At 47.1% G+C, this 12431-nt stretch overlaps 1 protein-coding gene across 1 annotated transcript; it reads left to right on the plus strand.

Moving 5' to 3' along the window:
* The first annotated feature begins 1087 nt into the window (after positions 1-1087).
* On the plus strand, positions 1088-10158 carry LOC149438018 (cystatin-like). Its single transcript, XM_089660336.1, has 3 exons — positions 1088-1291; positions 6000-6104; positions 9820-10158. Exons 1-3 carry the CDS (start codon positions 1088-1090, stop codon positions 9907-9909), a joined length of 399 nt encoding a protein of 132 aa, XP_089516462.1. The 3' UTR covers positions 9910-10158.
* Positions 10159-12431: the final 2273 nt, after the last annotated feature.

The following is a 12431-nucleotide window of genomic DNA, read 5'->3' on the forward strand; positions in this document are numbered from 1 at the left end:
TCATGACCCCAGTACCATGTACATTACATACTCCTGACCCCTGTACTATGTACATTACATACTCATGACCCCAGTACCATGTACATTACATACTCATGACCCCTGTACCATGTACATTACATACTCCTGACCCCTGTACCATGTACATTACATACTCCTGACCCCTGTACTATGTACATTACATACTCATGACCCCAGTACCATGTACATTACATACTCCTGACCCCTGTACTATGTACATTACATACTCATGACCCCTGTACTATGTACATTACATACTCCTGACCCCTGTACCATGTACATTACATATAGTATGTCTGACCCCTGTACCATGTACATTACATACAGTATGTCTGACCCCTGTACCATGTACATTACATACTCCTGACCCCTGTACTATGTACATTACATACGCCTGACCCCTGTTCCATATACAATACATACTGCTGACTCCTGTACTATGTACATTACATACTCATGACCCCTGTACCATGTACATTACATACTCCTGACCCCTGTACTATGTACATTACATACTCATGACCCCAGTACCATGTACATTACATACTCCTGACCTCTGTACTATGTGCATTACATACTCATGACCCCTGTACCATGTACATTACATACTCCTGACCCCTGTACCATGTACATTACATACTCCTGACTCCTGCATTCTTTAGGTTTAAGTTTAACATCCCTACATCTTGAAGTGCAATTATGCCACACACAGAACTCGGTGGGATGGGGGAATGTCGTCTATTTCTCCATACTTGTACATTTGAGGCATCCATTGGAATGTCTATGGCTAGAGTGGGGGGACCTGCCTCTAGTCACCCCTTTAATGTAAACCTGTTCATTTACTTGTCATTTGCAAAACATCGGTTCACTTTAAGGGACACACACCCGTGTTCACATTGCCAAGTCGATGAATTAACCTCCCTCCTGGTCTCCGGTCCCTGCCAAGATGACTCCTACTTTGACACGGCAGCTGGCCGGAGACAATGTATCCTGGGAGGGGCTCAGCGCTCATATATGATGGCGTTCCCCACAATGTCACAGAGTGGTGGTGACAGAGAAAACCATCATGACTGGTCTTGGAGTTCTTCTCATATTCTTGCTGTGGGCTCCCCTGCCTCTCAGGGGGTTGGTGGTAGGAGGGTGGACTCCTGCCAACAAAAACAGCAAGGAAATACAAAATGTGGCGCAATTCTGCGTCGCTCATTACAACGTGAAGAGCGATAGTATCTACCTAGCCAAGATGATTTCCTTCGAAGACGCTTTTCAGCAGGTAAGGTGTTCGCCACAGCAGGGGAAACTGTACTCACTGTATACATTCAGTCTTCTACATGGGAATATGAGAAAATGTAACCCGTCCCTTCTATGGTGGTCTTTATATGTGTTTGGTGTATTATTGGGGGGGCAATACTCAAGATTAAGGGGCCCTCTTAATATTTGTTAAAGGTGTTCGCTGCAGCAGGGGAAACTGTACTCACTGTATACATTCAGTCTTCTAAACTGGAATATAAGAATGTATAACCTGTCCCTCCTATGGTGGGACACTTTCCCCCCCTTCCAGTCCGGACACTTTCCCCCCCTTCCAGTCCGGACACTTTCCCCCCCTTCCAGTCCGGACACTTTCCCCCCCTTCCAGTCCAGACGCTCCCCCCCCCTTCCAGTCCAGACGCTCCCCCCCCCCTTCCAGTCCGGACGCTTCCCCCCCTTCCAGTCCGGACATTTTTCCCCCCTTCCAGTCCGGACACTTTCACCCCCTTCCAGTCCGGACACTTTTCCCCCCTTCCAGTCCAGGCACTTTCCCCCCCTTCCAGTCCGGACGCTTCCCCCCCTTCCAGTCCGGACACTTTCCCCCCCTTCCAGTCCGGACACTTCCCCCCCTTCCAGTCCAGACGCTTTCACCCCCTTCCAGTCCGGACACTTTCACCCCCCTTCCAGTCCGGACACTTTCACCCCCTTCCAGTCCGGACACTTCCCCCCCTTCCAGTCCGGACACTTTCCCCCCCTTCCAGTCCGGACACTTTCCCCCCCTTCCAGTCCGGACACTTTCCCCCCCTTCCAGTCCGGACACTTTACCCCCCTTCCAGTCCGGACACTTTCACCCCTTTCCAGTCCGGACACCTTCACCCCCCTTCCAGTCCGGACACTTTCCCCCCCTTCCAGTACGGACACTTTCCCCCCCTTCCAGTCCGGAAACTTTCATCCCCTTCCAGTCCGGACACTTTCCCCCCCTTCCAGTCCGGACACTTTCCCCCCCTTCCAGTCCAGACACTTTCCCCCCCTTCAAGATCGGACACTTTCCCCACCTTCCAGTCCGGACACTTTTCCCCCCTTCCAGTCCAAACACTTTCCCCCCCTTCAAGTCCGAACACTTTCCCCCCCTTCCAGTCCGGACACTTTCCCCCCCTTCCAGTCCGGACACTTTCCCCCCCTTCCAGTCCGGACACTTTCCCCCCCTTCCAGTCCGGACACTTTCCCCCCCTTCCAATTCGGACACTTTCCTCCCCTTTCCAGTCCGGACACTTTTCAGCTTTCAGCGCTATCACACTTTGAATGACAATTGCGCGGTCATGCAACACTGTACCTATATTTTTTTGAGACATATAAAACTTTATTTTGGTGGTATTGGGATTTCTATTTTATTGCTATATAAATGAAAGTCCCAAAATTTTGAAAAAAAGTGTTTTTAACATTTTGCAAATAAATAATCTTTCGTCATAAATCTTGGCCAAAATTTATTCCATTATCTTTTTAGTAAAATAAAAATAACCCAAAATTATAATTTTTCTAAATTATTTTTTTTACATTTTTATTTTATTTTTTTATATTATTATTTGTTTTTATTTTTTTTAGATAGTGACACTGTACTACTTGTGGGGGGTGATTAAGATGTTTTTTTTTTTTTACACTTCTTGCTTTTACACCCATAAAGGCTGTAAAAAGCAATCATTTCTCCTTCTCTCTGGCTGCATTCTTGCAGCCATTGAGAACTACTATGTGAGCTGCGATTGGTCACTGCATGTCACATGGTACAAGGCTGTTGTGAATAGCCCTGTACCATGTGATCTCGGTGATCATTCACAGATTTCACACGTAGTAAGCAATGATGTCAGAAGTGACACAAGCAGGGGGTGGGCAGGACATTTATAAATGGCCACCTGACCCTGCACTGCTGCTGTCCGGCTGTTTATATACATGGGCCGGATGGGAAGTGGTTAAAAAAAAATATTTAAAAAATTGTCATGCCCTTTTCTGAAAACTCTAATAATGAAAGAAAAATCTGCTTCAAGTAGTAAGTAAGGGTTTTTTTTTTTTGTTTGTTTAAAATAACAAACGTGATACTTACCTGCTCTGTGTAATGGTATTGCACAGAGCAGCCCAGATCCTCCTCTTCTCGGGTCCCCTGCTGGCGCTCTGGGCTCCTCCCCCTCACCCATTGACCCCATAGCAAGCCGCTTGCTCTGGGGACACTCGTGTGTGTGCTTGCTCAATTAGACACACAGAGCGGGGCTTGGCCTCGCCCCCCCCCCCCCCACACTCCCTCGTTACTGGCTCTGATTGATAGCCAACAGCTCCTGCTGCTATATCTGAGCCAATGAGGTGCGAGTGAATAGAAAAAAAAACCTTCTGCCTTTACAACTACTTTAACTCTCCTCTTCAATGTAATGGTAAGTAGGAGTCTTGGGGGAGGTTGCTTGCCACATTTAGCCTGCCTGTACTGTGCTGGCAGATCTCATTATCAGTTGCAAATTAGATCTACGCTGTCTGTCCTACTAGAGGGTAAAAATATATGGAGGCTTGGGTTCTGTATTGTGCAATGCACTTTCAATGGTCCCTAAATGAGAACAGTACAAGTTACTCTGCACCATACAAGCTCCCTACAGAGGTCGGTGTGTAAACCTGCTCCAAAGATACAAATAGAAGGATAAAAAATAGGTTTTCAAAAATAATTTTTAGGTATGCTGTGCGAATGGGAACACATAACAAACATATAATGGGGGTGGGGGTCTCAAATGTATCTGCAAAGGTGGAAATACACTTGATACTGGATACAGTGGGGGGATTTACTAAAACCGGAGCACTCAGAATCTGGCACAGCGGTGTATGGGAGCCAATCAGCTTCTCACTTCAGCTTGTTCAGTTTAGCAGGGACTCTGATGGGGGACATGACGTAACAGAGGAATCTAATGGGGAACCTGATGTAAGGGGGGGACTGTGATGGGGACCTGAGGTAAGGGGGGACTCTGATGGGGACCTGAGGTGAGGCGGGAGTCTGATGGGACACCTGATGTAAGGGGGAACTCTGATGGAGGCCTGATGTATTGGGGGACTCTGATGGGGACCTGATGTAAGGTGGGACTCTGATGGGGACCTGAAACAAGGGAAGCTGTAATGGGGAACCTGATGTAAGAGTGGTACTCTGATGGGGACCTGAGGCAAGGAGGGACTCTGATGGGGAACCTGATGTAAGGAGAAAATCTGATGGGGACCTGATGCAAGGTGGGCCTCTGATGGGGACCTGAGGTAAGGCGGGAGTCTGATGGGACACCTGATGTAAGGGTGAACTCTCATGGAGACCTGATGTAAGGTGGGACTCTGATGGGGACTTGCGGTAAGGGGGGACTCTGATGGGGACCTGAGGTAAGGGGAGACTCTAATGGGGACCTGATGTATTCAGGGACTCTGATGGAAAACCTGATGTAAGGGAAGCTTTATCGGGGAGCTGATGTAAGGTGGGACTCTGATGGGGACTGCTGAGGTAATAAAGGACTGTGATGGGGAACCTGATGAAGGAAGGCTCTAATGGAAACCTGATGTATGTAGGGGGCTCTGATGGGGGACCTGAGGTAAAGAGGGACTGTGATGAGGACCTAATGTAAGGAAGAACTCTGTTGGAGACCTAATGTAAGAAGGAACTCTGATGGGGACCCTGATGTAAGGGGGGGACTCTGATGGGGACAGCTGAGGTAATAAATATCTGTGATGGGGATGCGGATATATGGAGAGACAGTGATGGGATACACTCATATAAGGGAAGACTCTGATGGGGACACCAATGTAAGGAAGGACTCTGATGGGGACACTGATGTAAGGGGGACACTGATGTAAGGGGGACACTGATGTAAGGGGGACTCTGATGGGGACACTGATGTAAGGGGGACACTGATGTAAGGGGGACTCTGATGTAAGGCGGACTCTGATGGGGACACTGATGTAAGGGGGACTCTGATGGGACACTGATGTAAGGGGGACTCCGATGGGACACTGATGTAAGGAAGGACTCTGATGGGGACACTGATGTAAGGGGGACTCTGATGGGGACACTGATGTAAGGCGGACTCTGATGGGGACACTGATGTAAGGCGGACTCTGATGGAGACACTGATGTACAGGGGACTCTGATGTAAGGTGGACTCTGATGAGGACACTGATGTACAGCGGACTCTGATGGAGACACTGATGTAAGGAAGGACTCTAATGGGGACACTGATGTAAGGGGGACACTGATGTAAGGGGGACACTGATGGGGACACTGATGTAAGGAAGGACTCTGATGGGGACACTGATGTAAGGAAGGACTCTGATGGGGACACTGATGTAAGGGGGACTCTGATGGGGACACTGATGTAAGGAAGGACTCTGATGGGGACACTGATGTAAGGGGGACTCTGATGGGGACACTGATGTAAGGAAGGACTCTGATGGGGACACTGATGTAAGGAAGGACTCTGATGGGGACACTGATGTAAGGAAGGACTCTGATGGGGACACTGATGTAAGGAAGGACTCTGATGGGGACACTGATGTAAGGAAGGACTCTGATGGGGACACTGATGTAAGGGGGACACTGATGTAAGGGGGGATTCTTCCTGCCAATGAATATTTGTGAAAGATACAATGTGGCCTGTGTACTGATACATTTGCAGAGTCCCGTCTTGAACACAATGATCCATGATTCTCATGTTACCTTCATACCTCTTCAGGTGGTTTCTGGGATGAAGTATAACCTGACCATCGTGTTGGTGGGGACAGATTGTAAGAAGTACAGTCAGAGTCATCCATCGTGTTCGGTGCCGTCATCATCCAAGGTAGTCGGTTTATTATTTTCTCTGCACACATCATTATTGTCACAGAAATCTGATCTACACTAGTGATGGGCCGCCCCCCCCCCTCCCCCGTTTGGTTTGCAGTCGAACATTCGAACCTAGCGAATGTCAAACCGGGACAATTCACTAATTCCATCCACTTCTGGGTATGCGATAAGTGAGGTTCCCCCCCAACCCCATCCATACCAAGCCCTTCAGGTCTGATATGGATTTACAGAGGAACCCCCACAGCAAAAATATAAAAAAAAATGGCATGGGGGTACCCCCCAAAATCCATACCAGACCCTTATCCGAGCATGCAGCCCAGCAGGTCAGGAAAGTGGGTATGCCCCCCAAAACCGTACCGGGTCACATGCCCTCAACATGGGGGGGTGCTTTGGGGCAGACTAGGGCTCTCCCGCAAAGCACCTTGTCCCCATCTTGATGGGGACAAGGACTTCTTCCCCACAACCACGGCTGGTGGTTATGGGGGAGGGTTTTTCAGAATCTGGAAGCCTCCTTTAACAAGGGAGCCCCCAGATCCCCCCCCCCATGTGAATGAGTATGGGGTACATGGTATCCCTACCCATTCACAAAAAAAAAGTGTAGTGTAAAAAAAACTGACAGACAGACTTTGACAAGTCCTTTATTAAAAACAGAAACTTAAAAAATGTCCCTCGAAGTAGATCCAACGTCCATCGCCATGCCCGCCGCCGGTGCCGACCCGAAAAAAGAGAAACGCTCCTCACTCAACGCCGGCTCCCACCATCTGAAAGCTGCACCGGGATGACAGTTCTTAAATGCAGTCACAAGGGGGCTGGGTCACCCCGCCCCCTTGTGACGTCCTCGTGCACTGTGATTTGCCAAAGCATTGCACCTGACCTGTGGTAAGGGAGCAGTGCATTGTGGGGTATCGGGATGAAATCCTTGGACCCATTGTCAGACGCTACGCTGGTGCAGTGGGTCCTGGGTTCCTCCTGGTGCGGTGGGTCCTGGGTTCTTCCTGGTGCAGTTGGTCCTGGATTCCTCCTGGTGCAGTTGGTCCTGGGTTCCTCCTGGTGCAGAGGCTCCTGGGTCCTTCCTGGTGCGGTGGGTCCTGGGTTCTTCCTGGTGCGGTGGGTCCTGGGTTCCTCCTGGTGCGGCAGCTCCTGGGTCCTTCCTGGTGTGGCGGGTCCCAGGTTCCTCCTGGTGCAGTGGCTCCTGGGTCCTTCCTGGTGCGGTGGGTCCTGGGTTCCTCCTGGTGCGGTGGGTCCTGGGTTCCTCCTGGTGCGGTGGGTCCTGGGTTCCTCCTGGTGCGGTGGGTCCTGGGTCCTTACTGGTGCGGCGGTTCCTGGGTCCTTACTGGTGCGGCGGGTCCTGGGTTCCTCTTGGTGCAGCGGGTCCTGGGTTCCTCCTGGTGCAGCAGGTCCTGGGTTCCTCCTGGTGTGGCGGCTCCTGGGTTCCTCCTGGTGCAGTGGGTCCTGGGTTCCTCCTGGTGCAGCGGGTCCTGGGTTCCTCCTGGTGCGGCGGGTCCTGGGTTCCTCCTGGTGCGGCGGGTCCTGGTTTCCTTCTGGTACGGCGGGTCCTGGGTTCCTCCTGGTGCGGCGGGTCCTGGGTTCCTCCTGGTGCAGCGGGTCCTGGGTTCCTCCTGGTGCAGTGGGTCCTGGGTTCCTCCTGGTGCAGTGGGTTCTGGGTTCCTCCTGGTGCAGTGGGTTCCTGGGTATCTCCTGGTGCAGTGAGGCACGACAATGCCCGGCCTCATGTGGGGAGAGTATGCAGGCAGTTCCTGGAGGATGAAGGAATTGATACCATTGAATGGCCCCCACACTCGCCTAACCTAAATCCAATAGAACACCTCTGGGATATCATGTTTCGGTCCATCCGACGCCATCAGGTTGCACCTCACTGTCCAGGAGCTCAGTGATGCCCTGTTCCACATCTGGGAGGAAATCCCCCAGGGCACCATCCGTGGTCTCATTAGGAGCCTCCCCCGACGTTGTCAGGCATGCATACAAGCACGTGGGGGCCACACAGACTACTGAGGACCATTCTGAGTTGCTGCAATGACATTTCAGCAAAATGGACTCGCCTGCTGCATCATTTCTTCACTTTGATTTTCGGGGTGTCTTTGAATTCAGTCCTCTGTAGGTCGATCATTTTCATTTCCATCCAACGATGGGGCGTCCCTACATTCCTCACCCATCACCCCGTCCATGTCAGTATAGAGATCCAGCAGGAGATTCTTCCCCATTGAGATCTGATGGGTTTTCAGAGTGTTTCTTAAATTTTTTTGAGCCATGTATTTATTTTTGTAACTTTATTCTGCATATAACATTTAACAGTGTCATTTCATGAGATAATTTATGAGGGCGTATTTAGGAATTAGGGGCGGGGGCGGGGCAGGGGTGGGGTGGTTCAACTGGTGGCGAGTAACTCTGAAGGTCTGGGTAGTGGTTGTGAACTTGAAATTTTGAGCCTTGTTAAAGTCTGATTTTCCTGACTTAGGGCTCAGAATGTTTGCGGGGGCACATTCTATATGAACCTTCATCTGTAGATATGGAAGTATGAACTTCCTAGTTTAGGATTTTTAGGAGATATTTTCTATATGAACCGTCATCTGTAGATATCGAAGTATGAACTTCCTTGTTTAGGATTTTTAGGAGATATTTTCTATATGAACCGTCATCTGTAGATATCGAAGTATGAACTTCCTTGTTTAGGATTTTTGGAGATATTTTCTATATGAACCGTCATCTGTAGATATCAAAGTATGAACTTCCTTGTTTAGGATTTTTAGGAGATATTTTCTATATGAACCGTCATCTATAGATATTGAAGTATGAACTTCCTTGTTTAGGATTTTTGGAGATATTTTCTATATGAACCTTCATCTATAGATATTGAAGTATCTCCAAAAATCCTAAACAAGGAAGTTCATACTTCCATATCTCCAGATGAAGGTTCATATAGAAAATATCTCCTAAAAATCCTAAACAAGGAAGTTCATACTTCAATATCTATAGATGAAGGTTCATATAGAAAATATCTCCAAAAATCCTAAACAAGGAAGTTCATACTTCAATATCTATAGATGAAGGTTCATATAGAAAATATGAACTTCCTTGTTTAGGATTTTTGGAGATATTTTCTATATGAACCTTCACCTGTAGATGTTGAAGTATGAACTTCCTTGTTTAGGATTTTTGGAGATATTTTCTATATGAACCTTCATCTATAGATATTGAAGTATCTCCAAAAATCCTAAACAAGGAAGTTCATACTTCCATATCTCCAGATGAAGGTTCATATAGAAAATATCTCCAAAATCCTAAACAAGGAAGTTCATACTTCAATATCTATAGATGAAGGTTCATATAGAAAATGTCTCCAAAAATCCTAAACAAGGAAGTTCATACTTCGATATCTACAGATGACGGTTCATATAGAAAATATCTCCTAAAAATCCTAAACTAGGAAGTTCATACTTCCATATCTACAGATGAAGGTTCATATAGAAAATATGAACTTCCTTGTTTAGGATTTTTGGAGATATTTTCTATATGAACCTTCACCTGTAGATGTTGAAGTATGAACTTCCTTGTTTAGGATTTTTTGGAGATATGTTCTATATGAACCTTCACCTGTAGATGTTGAAGTACCAACCACCTGACTTAGGACTCAGAATTTATATACCATTTTGGTTGATTCATTAATTTTGCTGTATGTTCTTTTTTTGCAGTGTGTTATTGCCAAGTGTGTTTTCTTGGTGTATGAGGTACCTTGGAAAAATCAAAGGACAGTTGAAGACAAGAAGTGTAAATATCTATAAATACTTTTTCAAGTCTTCCGGGAAAACCATTTCCCTGTGTCTTCCTATTGGATAACGTGGCTGCTTGAATGTAATCAAAGTATTTCTTATGAATATGTTCACTTTGGTGCTGGTTAACTCCATTCCTCTTCCTAAATTTGAATGTTGCTCGTAAGTGAAAAAAGTTTGCGGGAACCTCCTATCTAGAATGTCATAACCTATTTGTTTTTTCAATACTTCCTGTAATAAATAAATTGAAAGTGTACTATATTTTGGTCCGTCAGGTTGACTGTTCCCAAGTGTTTGTTAATCCCCATTTTCTGTGGATGGAGTTACCTACGTGGCCACTTGCCCGGAGTTCCCCTAAAATTTGTGGCATTTAAATTAGCCATACATTTTGCAATCCGTGTTACTCCACCAGGGTTCTTCCTAAAGTCTCTGGTGGTTCCTTGAGCAGATAGCAATGCTGGATGGATCTACCACCTACATCGTCCACCAATGCAAGGGCGGCAACGTTCCAATAATCATCGATGTAGGGGGCATTTCTACAATGACCATTAATGTCAGAGAACACAATCATGGCTTCTGGTATAACAACACATAGTTAATGTAACATTTAGGTCCATCAGGTGACCTTTTTTCAAGGGCGTGTTATTCCTCATTTTCTGTAGTTGGAATTATCTACATGGCCGTTTGCCCAGGGTTCCCCTAAAGTTAGTGGCATTCAAACTGGTCATAAATTTTGAAATCAGTGTTTCTCCACCAGGGTTCCTCCTTGAGGTGCATAGGGATTACTTGAGAAATGGTGGATTGATCTACCACCTGCACTGACCACCAATGAAAGGGGCAACGTTCCATTAATCACCAATGTAAGAAGCACTTCTACAATGACCACTAATGTTGGAGAAGACCACAGGCATGACTCCTGTTATAACAACACATAACTGTAATGTTTAGGTCAGTTGGGTTGACATTTCTCCAGGTCATGGTAATCCTCTCTTTCTATGGATGGAGTTACTTACATGGCCGCTTACCCAGAGTTCCCTTAAAATTGGTGGCATTCAAATTGGTCATAAATTTTGCAATCAGTGTTTTTTTCACCAACATTCCTCCTAAAATTGCATAGGAGTTCAGTGAGCAATGCTGGGTTGATCTACCACCTACACTGACACTGACCTCCAATGCAAGCGGCAACTTTCCAGCAAACACCAATGCATTTGTTCAATGATCACTAATGTTAGTGGACACCACATTCATGGCTTTTGTTATAACAACACATAAAAAATGTGACATTTAAGTACATCAGGTTGACTTTTCTCAAGTGTGTGTTTAATCCTCATTTTCTGTAGCTGGAGTTACCTACATGAGTGTTTGCTCAGAATTCCCATTAAGTTAATGAAAATGTAAAGTAACACCCTCCAAGTTGGCTAGATTGTTGCTTTATTTTTTTAGACAGAGGCTAAGTAGCAGCCTTGAATGAGTCAGCTTGGGAGAAAGGTAGTGAGGTCACCTAAGGACAGGCTGGGAGGCTCTAACAGATCATGGCTTCTACAGCCCTCTTACCTTTCTAGAGAGTTGAGAACTTTCTAGAAGAGGAGGGGAGGAGGCCCAGATCTGTATGTTTGAGGGGCCTTGGCCAATCCCCTGGCAGGAGGCTGGGCATAGTGACCAGAGAAACCCTCAAATATCACAGAGCCTGGGGAGCAGAGGCAGTGTGTCGGGTGGAAGATGGAGTGAGCAGCTGGAGTTTGGAGCCTGGCAGGGGGCCTATGGAGGACATCCTGAGCAGAAGGGAAGGAGCCAGCCCAGCATAAGGCCTGAAGGCAGCCACCAAACCTTCAATCTGACAGTAAAGGACAGTGAAAGTACTCCTGCACCCCCTGGGCTGGATAAGTGGGCAGTCAGGTGGAAAACCCAACTAGCTTCTCATCTGGGACTGCTTATTTAAATTGGCAGCTTCTGGGCCCCTGAAGGCAGTTTGCTGAAGAGGAGGAATCATCCAGGGTCTGAGGAGGCACACCGAAGGGGCTTTAGAACCCCTTAAAGAGGAGCTGTTGCTATTCACATTTTTGTACATGGTTGCTAAGGAGCTCATCCTCACGTTCTACAGTGCCTCGGGCATCCCATATACCCCTAGACCACATCCCTAAGTTCTTAACTCTTTAATAGAATCACAAAACTAAGCTCAAGGACTGTTCTTTGACTCCAGTGTGCAAAGTGTGAAAAAATGCATGTTGCCTGCCTGTGCAGAGCTTAAGGGGACTCAAAAGTCAGTGACTCCTAAGGGAGTAGTGCTACAGTAACATTTAAGTCTCTTGGGTTGACATTATTTTTTTTTTTTCTGTGGATGGAGTTACTTACATGGCCACATGCCCAGAGTTTCCCTAAAGCTAGTGACATGTAAACTGGTCATACATTTTCCAATCCGTGTTTCTCCACCAGGGTTCCTCATGAGGTTCCTAGGGGTTCCTTGAGCAGTGAATGTTAATGGATTGATCCACCACCTACACTGGCCACCTATGAAAGGGGGAAACTTTCCATTA

Source organism: Staurois parvus, unplaced genomic scaffold, assembly GCF_062004578.1.
Source record: "Staurois parvus isolate SC_StPar_1 unplaced genomic scaffold, SC_StPar_1.0 ptg001225l, whole genome shotgun sequence".
NCBI lineage: Eukaryota > Metazoa > Chordata > Amphibia > Anura > Ranidae > Staurois > Staurois parvus.

Bases quoted from the DNA above. Each gene is read 5' to 3' on its own strand.
- LOC149438018 (XM_089660336.1), top strand. From the start codon at position 1,088: ATGACTGGTCTTGGAGTTCTTCTCATATTCTTGCTGTGGGCTCCCCTG. The intron at 1,292-5,999 runs GTAAGGTGTTCG...ATACCTCTTCAG, and splicing joins TCGAAGACGCTTTTCAGCAG to GTGGTTTCTGGGATGAAGTA. The intron at 6,105-9,819 runs GTAGTCGGTTTA...CTTTTTTTGCAG, and splicing joins CGGTGCCGTCATCATCCAAG to TGTGTTATTGCCAAGTGTGT.